General features: G+C 34.5%; 1 protein-coding gene across 3 annotated transcripts in view; it reads right to left on the bottom strand.

Annotated features, from left to right (window-relative positions):
- BRINP3 (BMP/retinoic acid inducible neural specific 3) overlaps positions 1 to 22,366 on the bottom strand; it is a 407,590-nt gene that overhangs the window by 61,514 nt on the left and 323,710 nt on the right. For all 3 annotated transcript variants that reach the window (XM_034667184.1, XM_034667185.1, XM_034667186.1), the window contains one exon: positions 5,108 to 5,330. In XM_034667184.1, the coding sequence (XP_034523075.1) occupies positions 5,108 to 5,330 (223 nt within the window). The remainder of the gene's footprint in view (positions 1 to 5,107; positions 5,331 to 22,366) is intronic.

Genomic DNA, 22,366 nt, shown 5'->3' with positions numbered 1-22,366 from the left:
TTAAAATTTCTATTTTTTGCATGTGTTACAGTGGTGTAAATACTTGGTGACACATATGGTACAGAAAGAGTCAGGTTTCAGTTAGAAATAAAAAAAAGTTGGATACAAAGCCTCAGAGAGAGAAATGCACTGGATCTAGGGGTTAAGTGGAAATAAGGCTTTGAATATACTTGAATTCTCTGTCCCAGATTGGGTCTACATGCCAGCTTCACTGTCACCCACCACAGACAGGATTTCTGCACAAGAAAGTGTTAGCTACACTTCTCACTGCCCACATCCCAAGGTCTTACTGATAGGTAGACTGGCCCTGTAGGCTACAGTCTGAATGTTTGTGTTCCCTCAAAATTCATGTTGGAATCTTCACCCCCAAAGATGATGGTATTAGGAGGTGGGGCCTTTGGTAGGTGCTTAGGTCATGCAGGTGGAGCCTTTGTGAATGGGACTATTATCTTATAAAAAAAACTCCAAAGAGACCTCTCACCCCTCCATGATGTGAGGACATAGTGAGAAGTCAGCAGTTTGCAGCCAGAAAAGGGAGAGACTTTACCAGAGCCCTACCATGTTGGCACCTGGACTGGGGCTTCTAGCCTCCAGAACTGTGAACTATTTATAAGCCACTCCATCTGGGTATTTTGTTAGGGGAGCTCTAATGAACTAATACACTTCTCATGTCCATTTGAAAGAGCGAGGGAAGGCATTCACCTGCTTACTGGCCAAATAAACAGAACATGACATGCATATTGTAACAGGGGATCCAATTTATATAGGGTAGAAAACATTTTACATAAAATGACAACTTGCTGTCCAATGATTCTAGAAGTTGAACTAAAATGTTAGAAAACATATCACAGAGCGTTTATCAAATATTTATTGAGCATTTCCTGTCTGTGGATTTGAGAGCTATCTCTAGGAACTCCAGCAGATAACCAAACATTCAGATTTTCTGTAAACTCTGCCTGAATCTCATATTCAGAGTGTTCCAGTGGTCAGGGCAATCCTTCCCGAATACATTAACAGCTACAGTTCATTTCAGCTACCCAGACTTATTTTTTCCTCTCTTACCCAAAGACACTGTTAAATCTTTAAACTTCATTTACCCTAAGTGTTCATTTTTGTTTTTTTGTCCTTCCACTTAGTTCATGGTCACAGTACCATTCTGAATTGTACTAGAATTGGAGCTCAGGAATAGAGGGAGGAAAAAGATGGGAATGTTGGCTGACTTTTATGAAATAATCCAACTCTGTATTTGGATATCAATTTGAGATGGCATTTGGATTAAAATCATTTTGATCTATAGGGTTTTAGACTACTCCTAGGGTGTTATATTAGTTAAAAAAATATACATATGTATATAAGTATAAATATATATATTTGTGTATGTATGTATATATGTATATATTTTTATATATTTGTATATATACTTATATATGATATATTTATATATTTGTATATATGTATTATATATAAGCCACTGGGTGGCTAATAAATACATGTATGAATATATTTTTATATATCCATATACATTATATATTATACATTATATGTAATATATGTATATGTATAATATATATTTATTCTAGAGAAATTATTAGTAAAATATTCAATATTACTCCAAGAATACTCAAGACTCAGGATTCAATCTGGTTGTATAAGCTCTCCATATGATAAAAACTAAAGTTATAATATCCTGTATATATCATAACGTATTTATAATACAAAAGATTTCTATTATATATGGATTGAATACTTTTAAAACAATCAATAACACTTTTAAAGATAAAGCACATGTTAGAACGTATGTCAGCAAATTTTTATTCTGTAAGGAGCCAGATAACAAATATTGTAGGGTTTCAGGACCATATAACTATGTGGCAACTCCCTTGTTCAGTCGTTACAGTGTGAGAGTAGCCATATTAAATGTGAGGGTGCTTCTTTATGTATGGATATTAAAACACTAGTTCCATACAGTTTTCTTCAACCAAAAAATGCCATTCTACTTTTGATTTTTTCAACAATTTGAAATGTATGAAACAGTCTTTCCTTGGGGGATGATATAAAAAAAGGTGGAGAACGAGTTAGGCCCATGTGCCAATTTGCTAAATCCCATCATTTTTGAGCACATATAGGAAGTACATGACATAGTTCTTAGATAATAACATAGACCTAAACTTATTTTCCCTGTGATGTTAGAGAAGGGATTTTATTATATCTCACCTTCCACTATTAATGAAGAAGAGATAACTTCATAAAAATATTTTAATCAATTCTTAGTGGTTTGCTGCTGCCTGCATATATTGGCTCAGAAGAGCCAATTATGCATATCACAAGAATTGGTAAATGCCATAAATTAGTGTCCCCCTCCTGCCGAAAAGTTGGTCGTTAAACTTTTTCCAACACACCTTAAATGTAATATTTCTAAGTATCCTTGGCCTTTCTGTGAATAACATATAACAGCACAAAATAAGGTAGTTGAATTATTTTGTAGAGATTATGTATATTTTTTAATAGTTGTCTTTTAATGGATGAATATGTCATTCTTCCTTTTCTCAAACGTTTTAGAATAGCAGCAAAATTTACTACCTCAAAGAAGCCAGATTACCACAAGCTTCACAATTTATTCAAGCACCAGAAAAGGCCCTGAATCGCCAAGGAACTGTTGAAAAGGAAAAACAAAGCTGGGGGCATCACAATGCCAGATTTCGAGCTGTACTACAAAGCTGTGATCACAAAGACAGCATGGTACTGGCACAAAAACAGACACATAGAACAATGGAACAGAATAGAGAACCCAGAAATGGACCCTCGGCTCTTTGGGCAACTAATCTTTGAAAAAGCAGGAAAAAACAACCGGTGGAAAAAAGACAGTCTCTTCAATAAATGGTGCTGGGAAAATTGGACAGCTACATGCAAAAGAATGAAACTTGACCACTCTCTCACACCATACACAAAGATAAACTCCAAATGGATGAAAGACCTCGATGTGAGACAGGAATCCATCAAAATCCTAGAGGAGAACATAGGCAGCAACCTCTACAACATCGGCCAAAGCAACCTTTTCCATGACATATCTCCAAAGGCAAGAGAAACAAAAGATAAAGTGAACTTGTGGGACTACATCAAGATAAAAACCTTCTGCACAGCCAAGGAAACAGTCAAAAAAAACTAAGAGGCAGCCCACGGAATGGGAGAACATATTTACAAATGATGCTACAGATAAAAGGCTGGTATCCAAGATCTACAAAGAACTTCTCAAACTCAATATGCGAGAAACAAATAAACAAATCATAAAATGGGCAGAAGACATGAACAGACACTTTTCCAATGAAGACATACAAATGGCTAACAGACACATGAAAAAATGTTCAAAATCATTAGCCATCAGGGAAATTCAAATCAAAACCACAATAAGATACCACCTTAGGCCAGTTAGAATGGCAAAAATTGACAAGGCAAGAAACAACAATTGCTGGAGAGGATGTGGAGAAAGGCGATCCCTCCTACATTGTTGGTGGGAATGCAAGTTGGTACAGCCACTCTGGAAAACAGTGTGGAGGTCCCTTAAAAAGTTAAAAATTGAGCCACCCTATGACCCAGCCATTGCACTACTGGGTATTTACCCCAAAGATACAGACGTAGTGAGGAGAAGGGCCATATGCACCTCAATGTTCATAGCAGCATTGCCCACAATAGCTAAATCATGGAAGAAGCCGAGATACCCTTCAACAGATGACTGGATTAAGAAGTTGTGGTCCATATATACAATGGAATATTCCTCAGCTATCAGAAAGAACGAGTTCTCAACATTTGCTGAGGGGGCGGGGGAATGGGATAGACTAGTGATGTGTAGTAAGGAGGGCACATATTGCGTGCCCTGGGTGTTACATGCAACTAATCAATCATTGAACTTTACATCAGAAATCAGGGATGTACTCTATGGTGACTAACATAATATAATAAAAAAAATTAAAATAAAAAAAACCTGTAAAAAAAAAAAGAAGTAGTGGTCCCTATATACAATGGAATATTACTCAGTCGTCAAAAGGAATGAGTTCTCAACATGTGCTGCAACATGGACGGCACTGGAGGAGATAATGCTAAGTGAAATAAGTCAAGCAGAGAAAGACAATTTATCATATGATTTCTCTCATCTATGGAACATAAGAACTAGGAAGATCGGTAGGGGAAGAAAGGGATAAAGAAAGGGGGTAATCAGAAGGGGGAATGAAGCATGAGAGACTATGGACTATGAGAAACAAACTGAGGGCTTCAGAGGGGAGGGGGGTGGGGGAATGGGATAGACTGGTTATGGGTAGTAAGGAGGGCACATATTGCATGGTACACTGGGTGTTATACGCAACTAATGAATCATCGAACTTTACATCAAAAACCAGGGATGTACTGTATGGTGACTAACATAATATAATAAAAAACATTTAAAAAAAGCAGATTTATTTCTGTGCATAAATGTAAAATAATGTTAATATATTAAAATTAAATTTATATTAACTGACAATAAACATATGTAAAGTGGGAAAAAAATGGCTCCACAATGACAGAGCCACTCTATTTTCTTAGAAAACAGTTAATAGTCTGTTATTATTCATATAAATTATTACACATTTTTTCAGCAATTTTCAGAGATTCATGTAGAATGAGGTTTGTTTATGTTTATTCACGTATTTTGAACACTGCTCCAAGAAAATGATCTTTAAATTCTTTTATTTGAAAATTACATATTAAGAAATTTCACTTTGTGGTCCTGCTTACTCCCTATGCTTACAATATCGCTGTAGGGTTTGTGTTTTTCTGTTCACTTTGAAATACAATTATTAGTTGACTACCACACAAAACAATGATTTCTTGATTCTGATACTAAAAGAAAATGAAAAACAAGGAAGCGTCAGTATATGGGTTCTCCATTGGATTACTGCTTTGGAAAATACAATTTATTATCTTGAGACTTGAGAGAAAATGTTTTCAAATTATCTCTAATGATATAAATTATAACATCATGCTATGTATATTACCACATCTGCATTCAGAAAATAAATAGAGCTCACTGTCAAAACAATGTTCTCAGTTGTCTATATTGCCACGAATGTCTTACCTTTGTCTTGGCAAGCTGATGAGGGGTTGTTTATGGCACCTCTTGCTAAGGCTAAAGAGCTTGTGTACAATTTTCTGCGCCTTCAGGAAGAGTTGCTTCATGCTGTTCTCCAATTGTTCATAGCGTCGCTGAAAATTAGAATCCATTGTCCACAAATGCATTATGGTAGATGTGTTGAGGAAATAATTCATAGGTAGCCTTTTCATAAAGAACTTGAATTCATCTGGAAAAAATGTTAAAATTCAATACTTTAATAAAACAATTATTTTCCCTTTTCCCCAAACACATTTAATATGTTAACATAAAAACAAATACTATCTATTATTTTGTGTTTAGCAAATTAATAGCTTGTTGGGATTTTTTTGATGCTTTAGAATTGTTTTCTTTATTTTTCCCCTTAAAATAGAACTTTCATGGTAGAAGATAATTAAAATAATTTGTACTAAAAGAAATAGTTTGGCCAGAAAGTTTAAGCTGAGTTTAATTTTTCCATGTTCTCCTTTTGAATGGTATTTGAATGAACTTTCTCCCTCAAGTAGTAGCCATTAATCTAGCTTTCATTTTTGACATTAGTATTAATAATCCTTTCTATCTGTTTTATACTAAAGAAATATTTTCATTAACCCAGTATAGAATATATATGTATTCATTACTAAATGATTATATTAACGTTCAAAGAAAAGAGAAAGCTTTTAAAATAGAAAATTACAATATTCAACTATGCATTCTGGTTATTCCTTTTAACTAAATATATTCTAAGTTGTCAAGACAAAGTAATTTAAAACAAAGTGTATACCAAAGAGAAAAATTAAAAAGAATTTAGAGCTGTAATTCTGGCTTTTGTTTTTGTGCTGATAATTATCATATCTGAAGTTTTCTTTTCAAATGTCTGATTAACCAACAGTAGAAGCAAAAGTTGATGCTACACTAAAATAAGCAATCATCTAAAGGTCTATTAAGTATCTAAACACAAAAGATAGCTGAGACAATAGCCAAAAGACGGAAACAACCCAACTATCTATCCATAGATGAATATATACTAATTATGACAATATATTAATATTATTGATGCATAAAAATAAAATGAAGTTCTGATACATGTTGCAGCACGAATAAACCTTGAAAATATGTAAGTGAAATAAGCCAGACCAAAAGAAAAAAAAGACAAATATTGCATGATTTCACTTATATGAAATATCTAAAATCATCGAGTTCATTGGGATAAAAAACAGATTAGAATTTACCAGGGGGTGAGGGAAGAGTGAATGGAACATTATTGCATAATAGCTGCAGAATTTCTGTTTGCAGTGATGAAAACTTCTCGGAAAAAAGATAGTGGTGATGGTTGTACAACATCGTTCATGTAATTAGTGCCACTGAGTTATATAGATAAAATGGCAAATTTTATGTTTTATAATTTCACCTCATTAAAAACATTTTAATACGCCAAGAAAAAGAGATAGTATAGCCTTTCCCCCATCTCTCCTTTTCTTCCAAAGTAAATATTATGAACAGGGACTCAAAAAAAAAAAAAACCCTTTTAATTGCTTATACTGTTTCTTTAAAACATAATTTTGTGAAGAATATCATGTTGCACCCATTTCGCTGCAGTAGATGGCTGAGAGTTTCCTCCCCACAAACTCCTGAACCCACCACAAGATTTCTAAAGTGCTTTCAGTGGCTGAAGAAGTATTATTTGGCAAGTGAGACAGATGATATTTTAGTCACTATTCTACCCATCAAAAAGTTACATGGTATGCATGAAACCTCAGTCTCTCCTTGTATTCATTTCCTCCTTTGAGGCTGAAATAGAACATTGTGAATGATTGTCATCTCATTTCACTTTAAAATTGTATGACGTTATAAACAGCTCTTTAAATTACCATTTAGTTAGCTTTAAATATCCAATTCAAAAACAGTTGTTTTCAAATGTCCAGATGCAGCTACTTTTAACTGGATTTGGACAAGGTGTATCAACAGCCATTTCTTGATGTGGGCAGTGTCTCTAACACACAAGTTTAAAACCTCCAATTTATCACTTCTTAAACTATGCTATTCACTTGGGCAAATTACATTAATACATATACATATTTAGAGCAATTAATTTATATTTATTTTATGTATTAGGGCCGTTTCAATATTCAAATCCAGACTCTTTCATCAATGCTGCAAATACAACTTTTTGGCAATTAACTGAAAATTATATTCATGTATATTGGACTTGTTATTTCCTCTAGAGCAAATGAATACAGAGCCCTGGCATCTTTTGGGCATTTTGGTATCGACTTTTACCAGAAAAAGAAGAAAAAAAATAAAACAAAAGGAAAAAATGATTTATGAAGGAAGATTTTTGAGCATGTATCCATTCGATATGCTTCAAATCATTTTTTAAGTAAGTGGGGTATAAATAAGAGATGAATTTTAAAATTCCAATTTCACAGTACCCTACATTTCATTTGGTCCCATATGTCTCTTTTGAGAAATTCCCTCTTTTGAATAGAAGAGTTGATGCATGGAAATTGGAAAGCATTTCTTGGATTATTCACAGAACAGATGCCACCACTTTGAAAACTAATCATTCATTTCATTGTCATCTTTTACTTGAACACTTTTGATAAGACTTTATTGTTTCATGGCTATGCATATTTTAATTATTTTCACTGTTTGTTATAATACTATTCTGAAAGTTTCTGAATTAGTAAATTTTATTCAAGTTAAATACTATTTTAAAATAGAATATATTTTATATTACCAAAGTGTATGTAATAGTGTATGTGAGCTGAAAACTGACACTACGTAATTTCTAAGAAACCTAGTTTTATCATGGCACTTGAATAATTACTTCATTATGAAGTCATTAAGAGTCACTACTGACAGTCACTCAAAACATTTATTGGACACCTGTTGTGCACAGAGCATACAGTTGTTTCAGTCCAAGAGAGCGACTGTGGATAAACCTTTCATCTTATTTTTTTAAATGGCAAATGACATGAGACAATTTCTGATAGTAAAATAACATCTTCGGTTTCTGAAATTCATTTTACTTAGAAGTCAAGAGAATCTCCAGAAATATTCCCGTTGATATCTTTTCTTTTGTGCTTGGCAATTAGTAAAATCCATATTTATAGAATGTGAACATGAATTTGAATGATACAACTTTATATAACTACAAAGACAAAATACAATGATTAGGGGATGCAAGATAACATTTTACCCTAAAGCAGTTGCCAGAAGGCATGTCAAAGATAAAATATTATAGCTTTTCAAATGACAAGTAAGCAATGATTAGCCATACATTTTGGGGTGAATAAATTTATAAAAAAACAAATTAATGTTGTATAAAAATAATGCAGAAAAACTAAATTTAGTGTCTAGATTACTAGAGAGATATTAATTTGGAAATACCCGTTAAGTATGTACCAACTGAGTACTTTTGCTCGGCGTGGTCTTGAGGACTAGAGGGAAACGAAACAAGACAGCAAAAATAATAATAATGGTAATAAACATTCTCTTGGTCACAGGAATTTATAGTCAATCAGTCTTCTTAACAAAACTAATTCACATGAAGCAAAGAATAATGCAAAGAGAAATGCATGATGTTAATGAATTCTGTGGAGGGAAAGAGAATTGGGCTAGGTGACAATTTTCCAATAAGTTATAGGAGACTAGCGAGGTGCCATGTTGACTTTCTATACTGCTACTACTTCTCCATTAAAATAAAGTATTTTTTAAAAAAATAGTTGAACAAGTTTTGTTCCTTCTTCCCCCCTTTCCCTGATAGTAACTCTAGTTAACACCTGATACTTAATCAGCTAATTTTGGAACTAATTTGTTCTCCCCCCATCCCTATCTCTCTGTGTCTCTCTCATTAGTTCTTACTCTGACAGAAACTCTTTTAAGTGCTTTAAATATTAATACAGTCCCTCCAATAATCCTTCATGTAAATTTTATTGGCATCGTTATGTATGTAGAATACAGATGATCTTTACTTTCATAACTCTAATGTTAGCAAATATTTTTATTAACACTTAACACTACTGCATTGACATATTGATCTTATGTATTTATATCTTTGTACTCTATTCTCATGCTTCACAATTGAATTAATTAGGTAAGAGTAGAAAACTGAAAATTTCAGAGTGTAAAATAACCAGTCATAAATATGTAAACCCTAATTTTTGTTTCTGCCTATATCGATGAGCATGAAAATCACCGACCAATATCACTGATTATGTATTTTTAAATATTCAGAATCTCTGTTCAAAACTGATTTAGAATATATTTTCAAAGGTGTTGTAAAGAATTCTTTTTTTTTTTTTTTTTTTAAGTAGGTCCCACACCCAGTGTGGAGCCCAGCACAGGGCTTGAACTCATGACTCTGAGATCAAGACCTGAACTAAGATTGAGAGCCAGATGCTTAACTGAATGAGGCACCCAGGCACCCCCTAAAGTGTTCTAAAGCTTCTAGAGCTTTGAGAGCATATAATTTACTTCCTCAAAAGCACAGAAAAGTAATCAGGTATTTTTTCATTGTTATTTAGAAATTATTTTTTGAGTTATAGATCCACAAAAATAATCTAAAACAGAATCTGCTTCCATTAGAAAGTAGGACTATGGTTAGGAAGGACTGAGGGAGGAAACTGGTGCTTTCATGGCTTTTACAAATTCATATGAATGTGTTATTTGATTAAAATTTAAATAAATATTATGAATCAATATAAAAAGATAGCCAAAAAATACTATTAAATTTTCAATACACCATGTGCATATCTTATGTGTCAGACAATTTAAAAAAGTGATCTTATTTAATTGCTTGTTAATATAAAAGTAAAAGCCTGCTTGTTCACATTTCATGCATTTTTTTCCTGAACAATTAACATATTGAGACAAAGTATCTTTTGAAATGGTAATGCTTTATGGATGACAATTTTAATTATTCTGAAAGTATAGCAATAGTCTCATTATTGTAATAAAATATTGTATAATATCTAGCAAAAGGCAGGGACATGGCATCTTAAAATGAAAGAAGGTAAAAAGCAAAAAAAAAATGTGTGTCAGATATATTTAAAGAATCTATGAAATTGTTTTTAAACAGAAAGAATCATCATTTCTGGGTTTGTCACACTACCAATCTAGTGCCTTCAAACTCATCTCTCCTGCTTATGGTTGGAAATGTAGGATTTTCTGAAATAATACATATTAATAACAACTGTAATAACACAAATTTCCTGTAAGCAGTATGCTAACAAAACAAGCACTACTTCCTTACACTGAACACATGGCAAAAAGAAATTCGGCTTCTATGGCTAGATTTTTACTTACTAATTTGTTGGTTTAGTCTAAAATAGGTTTATCCTTATGCTAAGTGCTACCTCCAGAGCTGACAAGTAAACATCAAATTATGCCTATCACGGGCCTTCAGAGTTATTGCCCAACCAGAGCACCCCGTTATAAAGCTATATTTTGTTCCTCAAGACCCAATTTTCTAGAGAATAGCATGAATTCTTCTATCTTCTGATTTTCACTAGCAAAGATTTGCCTCCATTAATTGCAAACCTTGACACCACAGAAATTGTGGCCTTAACTAGGTAACATACGAAATTGAGAAACAAGTGGGGATGTGAGTAGGAAGAGGGCTGATGTGAAAAAAAGTTGAGAGAAAATTCAGGCCATCAGTGTCCTGAATGGCAGAAAGTTTCCAAGGACTGAAAGTCTGACCCCTGAGGGAATACAACAAATACACAAATTTTGACCCACTCCATAATTCTGACTATAATTATTCAATTTTTACCTTTACAAAGTTTTTTTTATCCAAACATTTCATAGGGACCGTTTGAATGATTTGTATCAGTTTAGAATTTTCCCAGCTTCCACAGTGATTCACTGGCATGACTTTGAGTGGCCACATATCATTGCAAGTCTATTCATACCATTCTATAAGTCATGGGTATAGAGTTTGTACTGAAATTGACAAAATAGTATAATGCTGCATAAAGTAAATGGCAAGCCTGTTCAATAGCTTGTGAACTGGCCAATTTTATGAGGCTACAAAAGTGAAGGGTCCACAAGGGCATAAATCTAAAACTGATCCTAATTCCCCAGTAGCTGCCTAGAAATAATTTGTTTTTCTGGCTTTCTTTTTCTCTGAATGATACAGCATATTTTTATATTAAAATACTTCAATATGGTGAGCCAGTTGGATTGTCCTGTTTATGAACTCCTTATCAAATGTTTGACAAATTACCCAAACAGAGCTTGAACTACAGAGCTTGCAAGACTCAAGTCGTTACTTTCCCAGTGCCCATGCAGATACAGAGTGGGTGCGTCACATAAGCTATAGGAATCCATTGTACCCACTCAGATTTTGAATCTTAAGCTGTTGATGCAATAGCAAAGAAGATGCCCAGAGCAATTCTCTTAGGAAGTTGTGGTTACAGCAGTAATGGCAGTGTTTGGAACAGTCTAGCATTTATTGCAGTTAGCAGTGATGACCTCATTTAATGAGTCTTATGCAAGATTTTTGACTTTATCTTGACTATGTAGCATGAGTACGCCTCTCTAGATTACTCGATGATTCCAAATGCTGTACAATATCCTTTAATGAATTCCTTATCAGATTAGGTTAGCTACAGCCTGTTTTTCTTACTTGCAACAAAGAATCTGCCAAACTGAAGTGGTTTGGCAATAGCTCTTGTGGGCAATAGGGAGAACATATACTTGGTGTCCGGACTAGCTGAGACAGAGGCTTTTTAAATCCATATGGTATTATGGGTGGAAATTTGACAATAGAAGTACCACCTGTGCTCATCTAGAATGTGCAGAAACAGCATTTGAGACCATGTGCCTGCATAGAACTGAATGAAGAACATGAAAAATTCAAAGACTGAGGGTGAGTTGGTTACTACAAATAGAGATGGCTTGCTTAGAGAGCTCAAATTCCTACATTTTATTCTCAAAGAATAGGATGAATGTTGGAGACTTTCAAAGACTGTGCTAAAGGACTCTTTTATCTCTTGCAGCTGTAAGGCTTCAAAACAAACTTTGATCCCAAGATTGAATTTAAATTCCTGCCAGATCGGTTAAATTAAAGTTAGAAAGAACACTGATTGGGAAGGCATGGGAACATGGGAACTGGAAGGTAGATATACGGGAGGACTGAAATTAACTCAGAAAAATTCAAAGCATTAATCATTCATGCTTGTTTCCTTGCCCCCAAGAAACAACACCTTTTTTGTCTAATAGACTACTGCTGTCTTGCTTTCAGCCACTGTAATAATCTTAATCAAAGAAGTGATCTTCACTGGGAAGCCCATGTTCATCATGCCCCACTTCCATCACCCATCATACTCCAGGGGAGTTTTTTGAAACTATTCTAAGATTAATTTTCCAAGAAGCTATCAAGAGTTTGCTAATTTTTATTGGTGAAAAAAAGAAAATTATACGCATTGGTGAAAAGAATGCTGACATCTCTGATGAAAACTACGGTTGTTTTCTGTAGGCTGGGATGCCAGTTAGTGTAAAAATCTGTGTGAAATCAGGAAAATTCTGATTTCAGTGAGGATACAATTAATACTCTGTAACTGAGGCTTGGTAGCAGCTATTAATCATCAGAGGTACAATGAACATAGGTATTGTACAATAGGTCCAGTGTGCTACTTAGAAAGGTCTAACCAGTAGGACTTTTACAGTTTATTCATCAGCTCATGGTCCCCAGGGATTTAAATATAGGATCAGTGCCCTGAGGTCCTATTTGATTTGTATAATTGGAAAAAAAAATTAAATCTGGTGACTAAGACCTGACTTGAGTCATCATGAGAGAGAAGAATGAGGTCCTATTGAATTCCCAGTCCTGAATCATTTCAAAGACTCAGAACTCCCGTAACACAGTTTAAGCAGGGCAAATCTTTCCTTTACATTGTGAATAGTTCTTACGACTCCTGAATGCCAGAATATTCCAGGAATCAGTGTGTAGCCATATAGAAATAAGACAGTAAATTGGGTTTTCCCTGAATCCCCCTCAAATTAGGTCCAGTGGGACCTTAATTCATGTCATCTTTATTTTCCCAGTCCTTGACTAAAGAATTAGAATAGGAGAACATTGGCTCCCTAACATATTATGAAATAAGGTCTACTAAGGTAAGAAGGATAAAATGAAGTGTCCCTTTCCTACCAAAGACTAAATCCAAAGTGATATTGCTTGTTTTGTGTACTTGACATAATTGCAGGAATTAGAGATCCATTCAGTCCTGAAAATTGTGAAGATGGGATTCATATTCCATCTCCAATTAACTCACCATGTTGGTACAGCCTAATCATAGAGGAACTCTAATTAAAACTGCTATTCCAGTTGTGGTAGCTTACTGGTGGCATGACTCCTGGCACTAGGGATAGAGCTCCTTCTCTGGTACAAACTGTTTTCTCTATCATTGTAAACAGAGAATATACCAGAAGCAGTTTTCTTTCATATGTCAGGTACAAAAGTCAAGCATTCTCATTTTATTCTGGGGTTCAATCATTTCACAGCCTCTGTGGTACAATTTATTTCATAGGAACATAGATCAACTCATTATGCCACAGGACGTATTTTGTTAATGACATCATACTGAAAAGATATGAAAAACACAAGTAGCGGGTATGCTGGCTGCTGGCCCATACCTTAGCTGTGTACAAGGACTGCAAATAAATCCTATGAAAACTGAAGCATTCAATGCCTGGGTGAAATTTCTAAGTCAGTGGTCCTGGCACATTTGGATATGCTCTCCAAAATGAAGAACAGGTGACTGCTCCTTCAGCAACCTTCATAACAAAGATGTACAAATGTTGGAAGTTGCAACACAGTTTATCTAGCAACATTACTGATAATGAATGAATTATCTAGCAACATTACTGCTAAAGATGAATTCAATAATTTCTATTGGAGTTTCGGAGGTGCCAGTCGTAGATTCTTTTGTTCCTTGATGCCCTCAAGAAATTGCTCTTTCTATGTGATCTAGGGAGTATTCCTAGCATAGCCTCTGAGCCAGAATCTCCAGTCCTCCTGCTGATTCAGTGAGCTATCCAATCCACAACTTTAAATACATTTCTTTTCTGTCATGGTCAGATTCTATTCTTGAAAGAACATTGACTGATATAGCTAACTGAGGCCTTAAAGGTAATTATAATCTAGAGTTTAACAAAAGTATAGCAAATATTTATTGAATGTCTACTGTGTGCCTATCGCAGTGCTGATTATGTGTTAAAACTACAATAATAATTATTGTAGCTATAACAATAGTACTTTCTTCATGGGTTTTCTGTGTAAATTTAATTACCATGAAAACTCAATGCCTTTTATATAATTAGTGGTAAATGCTAGCTATTATTTTTCTTCTTATAGTTTATTCAGTGTTTCTATGTGTGCTATGCTGAGCACCTTGCATGGATTATCTCATTTAATCCTTACAACAGTCCTTGGGGATAGGTGTTACTATATTCTTCATTTTTTTGATGAGCAAATGTACCTTAGCAAGGTTCAGTAAATTGTTCAAAGTGACACAGCTATTAATTAGAATTCAAAACAAACCAAGTCTGAAAAAAGCATGACTCCTACCTTAAAAAAAAACACAAGAAAGAGTTAACGGGGAAAAAAATATTGTTCCCTATATTTAAAAAGAACCTTTGTTCGGTAGACTTCACAAATGTTATTACATCTAACTTCATAAGAACACAGTAGGACAGGCTGTCTTTATTGAGATATGATGTGAAACTAATTTGAATTATGGAATTATTGCACAGAGCAAACTATGAGAAAAAATGAGGAAAATAATAGACTCAAATAAATAGAAAAGGTGAGCTCATTTTATATTTCTCTGAGAGTTGGGACAACGTTTTACTTTTCTTTCTATTTTCCCCTTCCAAAAGCCTAAGACAATACGTTACATAGAGTGTGACTAAGTATATATTTCTTAAGTGGCTAAACCAATTGAAAGGATCCAGAGAGAAATGGTTGAAGCTAAATATAAATATACACAGAATAATTCATTTGGAAAAGTAGAGTTTGAGTTTAATCATATAAAATATGAAGCTACAAGTTACCCACGTGGGAAAACAGAACTGAAATAAGATGAGTATTATAGTTCTAAGCTTGAATATTACTATGGAAAAAGGGAATTCAGGTTGAAATCAACATTGCAAAATCAAAACGTAGATAAATTTCTTAATTTATGGGTGAGAAACTGGCAAATGAATTTCAGGTGGTAAAATTACAGTATAGGTAAGTTTCACAATGTTGATAAATATTCAAATGTCTTGCAAAAATGTAATCGTTGTTCAAACGCAAAACTAAAAGTACATATTTGTGACTGCATAAGGAAAATATATGTTCGGTATCTTTAAAGTATCAAGTGCTCCTGTAGGCACCCAATCTCTTAATTCTACACAGTAGTTGTTGCTATGTCCATGCTATAAATATTAAAACCATGACTTAGAGATCTTGAATTCACTCTTCCAGGTGTGAAGCCTTGTAAGTAATACCTAGAGAGAAACTGTGGAACTCATAAGCAATGTCTGCCTATGAGATAGAGCTCATTAGAAACCATGTGCCTACTATCAGACAGAGAAACCCAAGCTAGGGTAATGGTGGTAAGTAAGAGCCTTTGTATCACACCTTTTCAATAGCCAGCAATAACACAAAGGATATACACTTTCGCTTAAAGAGGGAAAAGCCTGTCTGGCACCACCGTCACCTGTCCATTTTTCTGCAGCAATTTTTATTCCTTTACAACAATGAAAGTGGAGGCCCAAGAAAGTTAGTGATTTCCCTACGAGCATAGGTCTATAGGAAAGTTGAATTTGTACTTAAACTAAGAACTTTCACACATAACTTGTATTTTATATACTATGTTTTTATCTTATTACTAAAATATGTGAAATATATAATAATTATTAAAATAATACTAATGCACATATTATTTAACTATTATTATTTTCAGACAAGATAATTTTTAAACTACATAAACAAAAATCACCATTTTTAAATAATGTTCAAGTGGGCAAATTTGTAATTAAGTTACCAAAAAGCACAAAGAAAATTAAGCTATTCTGATACAGTTTATTCCCAGTATAGTTCCAAGTGTAGGTAGGACTTTCAATGCACTGGGGAGAAATTATCTGAGTCCCTGGCTATTGATAGAAGCCTAAGGCATTGTTTTAGAGCTTTGGAAAACCAAACTATAACAAAGAGTAAACACACCTCTCAAATACTGAAATCTCTGAGGAAAAAACAACCACCAAGATTGTGCTCAGAAAAAACAGGAAAACTATCAAGACAAGGAGTCTTTCTCCAGCAGCTACATAGAATGTCTCTACAAACAACTTGAAAGGATGGAGAAGCCAGGCCGCTACATGGCAGTATGATATTCATTTGAAATCTACTTTAATTTTTCTTCCTTTCTTACAAACGTCTTACATGTAATTGAAGCTCTGCTAGCATAAAAAAATATGATAAAATGTTCAGTAAGACAGAGTCAGTGCGTGTGATGACAAAAAAGTGTCTAAACATACGTTTCTATGCATATGCATGTATAAAATCAATACATATAGGAATTACTATATGTAATATAGTAATTTACGGTGTATAGTTATACTAATTGCTTTCTCAAATATTTATATATTAGCTTTTACGTAGACTTAAGAGATGTTATATTCTCTACTTTTATCATGCATGAATTGAAAGTATTTCCTCATATTTCTTAATTTTTGAAGGTTTTTTTTTTTTACTTGGATTCAATTAACCAAATGTATGTTAATAGGCCAATACATTTTTCATAATATTACTTAAGTTTGTCAGGAATTTGACATTTTTTAAATAAAAACAATATGTGATTCTGCTAATTGTTTATGCTTATTCTATTTATTCCCAACTAAAACATCTCAGACGTGGCATTTACATGTCACAAACTGTTGACAGTTTTACTCGATGGTTTACTATGAACTTGGCACCATCATCACCAGTCCAAAGCTGAGAAGTCTTTCCGGAAATCCCCTTCCTCAAACAGTTCCAGGATAGAGTTTGTCAGTCAGAGAAACTTGTGGGACGCAGAAGTTGGGTATGAAGTGGAAACCACTATTCTTAGAAGTTTATTACAATAAACACATGACAGAAACAGTCCTTCCCAAAATTCAGTGACATGGTGGCTTCTACAGATGTAGCCTTTGCCGCAGAAATTGCGGCTTGCCCAGAAACAGCAAGTCCCAAATATCTCTCCACAAGCTCCCTCTTTACCGTGGCTAGATGCATGCAGCCTCTTGGACCTGCCCACAGCCTCTTTCCATCTATTCCATGGCTTTGAGATTAAGAGAAGTTAGATGTTTCTCTAATTCTCTGTTTATCCTTTTTGTTCCCTCCCTTTCCAAGTTCCTTCCTCACGTAAGCATTATCTCCCATTTCAAGCCCCTTGCTTCCATATGCTTTTAGTGGCTTTATTTTACTAAGTTCAGATGAAGAAAGCAGGAGAGGCAGCTATGGCTTGTTTCCTGCCATATCCATTAGTCTCTTATGGAACATTGATTTTATTGTTGACAGCAATGGGACCAAATACAAAATGACTTGCAGCCTCTGGTGGATCTATGACAACATTCTGGCCAGTGTAACAAAAGCAGCAGTCTGCAGGGGTGGGAAGGGGTGTCCAGGGTACCGATAAAGTTTTGCTTTGCAGATTCAGGTATTGCTCTTCTTCCTGCCAGGCCTTTCCTGCATCCTCTTGAGTGAAATGCAGACCTGAAGGTGGAGCAGCCATATTGTAACTATGAGAGAAAACCCCACAGCAAGGAGAGACTTTGTTCCATATCTCCTCAGTTCTGTGAAGTGGCACAGGCACCATGACCCTGCTTCTGTGATACACGGATTATTGTAACTGAGGATGGACAAGAAAAAGTGTGGTATGATAGTTCCTAAACTTCTCATCTTGTGAGGTTCTGATATTATTAAAAATCATCGAGGACCTTACAGACTTTCATTTATGTGGGATATTTTATAGATATTTACCAAATTGAATTAAATATCTATTTAGTAATTCATGTAAAATTCAACATTCTACATATAAGCAACATATTGTGAAAAATAACTATGTTTTTACAACAAAATATGTTCTGCAAAAAATTGGCATTATTTCACATTTTTGCAAATGTCTTTAACATCTCGCTTAAGAGAAAGCATTTGATTCACATATCTGTCTCTGCATTGAACTTATTGCAATATCAGACACCAGGAAGCTTCTAGACATTTCCACTATAAACTCATAAGAGAATGAAAGTGAAAAAAGATGCAATCATGTTTCAAGAACATTATAACAAGAAGCTTGCTCTTGGGGACCTCCTAAAAGTATCACGGACCACCAACTTTCCCCTGATTACACTTTGAGAAAAGTTGCTCTCAAGAATAATATACATATAAACTGTCATATTCAAAGTTTATACGTTAGGTAGTGAATGCATATAATATGTAGCTAATAAGATGTATAATAGGTAGCTAATATATAAAATAGCTACATATGTTTTACATGTAATACTTTAATAGTATGTTTTATATGTAATAACATTAAGATAATAATGATAACAGCCAATGGGACCAAGCTCATAGTATGAAGCAATATCATATTTTATGTACTTATCAACACAAGAGAGTTACCCTACTAATTTGAGGGAAAGGGAATTTGTGATATTCATTCCCCAAGAATGTAACACATAATGTTTCATTTTTTCAAATGATCTAAGCATAATAATCAACAATAAAAATCATATGTTAGTTTAAATTTAACAGTTGTTGTGTGCTTTCGAAAATCTTGCCTTTTTTTTTAAATCATAGATTATCTTGGAATTACCTGGGGCAGAAAAACAAAACTGAGACAGCCATTATTTGATTATATCCCCCAACAATGTACTGCCAAGTTTCAAAACTGGAGCATAATATTTATTTGATCTGATGTAGTGGTGAGCTTCTATGATCATAGCTCTGAAAATCACCATTACCATTCTTAGTGGAGAACTCTGAGAGCCAGTCATAAAAGATATAAATGATACCATATGGTCTGAGAGCCTGATGCTTTTGTAGAATCCTGGCATTGTGTATAAGAAAAGTGGTCTAATAATAAAATCATGGCAATATTACTTCTTTCTCACAACAATATTTTCAGTAGTAATCTAAGCAATAAAAGTAATAGCAGGTCTAACACCACTGGCAATATTAAATTGAAATAGCAAATTGCAAAGCTAGTAAAATTGTTATCAGAGGGATTGATCTACAATAGAACCAATATTTCAAGCTCCCAAATAAATGTTCAATAACGTGATGCCTCACTATTGTGCAAGCATTATGATAGTAATTTACCAAAGATATATTACTTAAAAATATCTTGTCATCTTTCATACACTGGGGCAAAACACAAAGAACTAAAATGAAAATACACTTACTTTTATGTTCCAATGGATTTTAGTTGTTCACAATAACTTACTCAATTTCAAGGAATGTTTATTTGTATTGTAACTTATGGAAACATTAGACCTTGATCAGAAAAGTTTCTTCTCTGTACAAATAAATGCAGTCAATATAATTATTCAGGAAAGGGTTAGGGAAAATTCTCATATTTTACAAATAAATTGTATTTATCTTTTTTCTATTGTATATTAAGGAAACAGAAAGTATAATTTTTACTTTTTATAGGGCACTAAAAACAATAACAGAAACATATGTATTTATTTATTATCAGTATCTAGCTAGCTAGCTATCTTATATGTCTTATAATTGTCAGGAGAGCCCACATTTTGCTTCGTGAAAATTTATCCCCCAAACCTACATACATACTTTAAACAACATGCTCCCTTTTTGCCCATATTACAGGCCCAGTGGATCAGCAGTGGGTTATACTGGATCCCAGGCTCAGGGAGGCTCTACCTTCTAAGTGCAAACCCTGGAACATAAGGCCTTATTGGTCGTCACAGTAGGGGGAAGAAAGTAGCATGTGATTCATTTGGTTTTACTGCCTTAGTCTGTAAATTACACACTTTGCTTGTACTGATGCTTTACTTGTTAACACTTGTCACTTGAACCACATAACTGCAAGAGGACCAGGAAAAATAAGGGAGCAAATAGAGTATTGGAAGAACATTACTAACTCTGCAGTCTACCCTGCTGAACATCAAAAATCCCTTTCGTCTCTTCCTCCGACATATAGAGTGTATTCTACTCTCCCCAGGGACGATGACCCAACTATCACATTCACCATATCAAGTGCAAAGGCCAAGTTATTTGAGAGATGTGGACTAATTTGTGAATCAATTTCAGATATGGATCCTATTGGTTTACAAGTCAAACAAACTAGAGTTATTTATTATTTATGAGTTATCTATTTGCTTCTCATACCTACTATAAATGGTGTAAGAGAGACAAAATAACCACAACAAACACTACCATTTGTGTAGCGTGTAAATAGAAGACATGAAGATGTCACTGTTCATAGCCAGCCTGAAACCTTCCAACACACTCTATGGACTCCTTACCCTGGAGGTGGAAGGGGTTCCTTGATTAGGCCCTGGTTTTACTTTCTGGGAGCTGCTGCTTCTTCTTTTTAATAATTTTTTATTATGTTATGTTAGTCACCATACAGTATATCATTAGTTTTTGATGTAAAGTTCCACGATTCATTATTTGCATATAACACCCAGTGCACCATGCAATACGTGCCCTCCTTAATACCCATCACTGGCCTATCCCAGTCCCCCACCCCCCTCCCCTCTGCAGCCCTCAGTCTGTTTACCAGAGTTGGGAGGTTCTTCCTTTTATGATTCCCCTTTACCAGTAACTGAACTCACAGTTCTTTTCCAGACATAGTTCTTAGATCTGCTACATCTCTTTACATTTTTGCCTTTCGGTTTGTCTTGGGTTTAAGGAGGACTGACTACCTTGAAGCTATCACGATTTTAACAGAAAATCTCATCTTTATTCTGATCTTTAACTGAGCATGTGCCCCTTATGCTTTCTCTTTCTTCATTTTGTAATTCTTGGACACTAGAAGCAGTTAGCTCTTTTAAGTCTGAAAACCTGACATTTCTGGACTTTGTCCCTTTCATGTCCCAGAAAGAGCTTATCATTTTCATGTCCTGAAGAGAGTTCATCTGTTTCTTTAACACATGGCCAAACACAGCTATTTGTGATCAACACATAACATGAGGGCTTTGCTTTTTAGCTCCTTTCCCTAGAGCTATAATTGCATGAGACAGGAGGCCTCCCCTGTAAGTAGCTGCAGATAACAGCATTACCAAAAGATAACATGGGTTGACATCTTTCCTTACTATCCATCCATTGACCACTAGACCAATATCATCTTCGTTTGTTTGTGATTTGTCATGGAAGTATACCTCCCCTGATACGCAACTTCTGTGATAGTCAGGACAGACAAGGTTATGCAGTGACAACAAACCCATACACAACATAATATATGTGTCATTGCAATTATTTTGGGACTCAATGTCAGGCTACTTTTTAGAAAAAAAAATCCATACCACTAACATATAATTCTAATAAAAAATAAAATTACCGAATAACAGAAAAACCAGAAAATAATAAGCTTTGTAATAAATCCCACAGGCCCATATTTACTACACTAAAACCCAAGAAGCTCTAAACATCAAACAAGAATTTATCACTAACTTGACAACGAAGCCTGATCTTACCTAAGTTCTTTAAGAAACAAATCTTTCCTAAAGCAATATAAGCCTATTACACAGTCCCAGGCAAGTTGGAACGTTATGTAATAAGCAGTTTTTTAATATCATATTATGATTCTGGGGCATCTGGGTGGCTCAGCTGGTTAAGCGTCTACCTTTTGGCTCAGGTCATGATCTCAGGACCCTGGATTTGAGCCCCGGGTCAGGATCCCTGCTCAGTGGGGAGTCTGCTTCTCCCTCTCTCTCTGCTCCTCCTGCCAGCTTGTGCTCTTTCTCTCTCTCAAGTAAATAAATAAAATCTTTGAAAAAAAATAAATCATGTTATTATTCTAAAAGCTGAAATATTATAAATTTTGTGACACACATTCCTCAAAGGTTCTGCACAGAGTACTATAGATCTGTAATTCCTAAGTCACGTAGAACAGCTGCGTATCACGTGTTGTTGCTTAGACGTAATACTTTGGCACACATTATGTTTCTCCGTTTTTATTATATTTAGATTTGTGAATGTTTCCACATTCAATATGTGTACATTTTTCTTTCTGAATATTAGTGTAT

The sequence above is a fragment of the Ailuropoda melanoleuca genome, chromosome 8 (assembly GCF_002007445.2).
Source record: "Ailuropoda melanoleuca isolate Jingjing chromosome 8, ASM200744v2, whole genome shotgun sequence".
NCBI lineage: Eukaryota > Metazoa > Chordata > Mammalia > Carnivora > Ursidae > Ailuropoda > Ailuropoda melanoleuca.
This window is presented reverse-complemented; position numbering and strand designations above follow the sequence as displayed.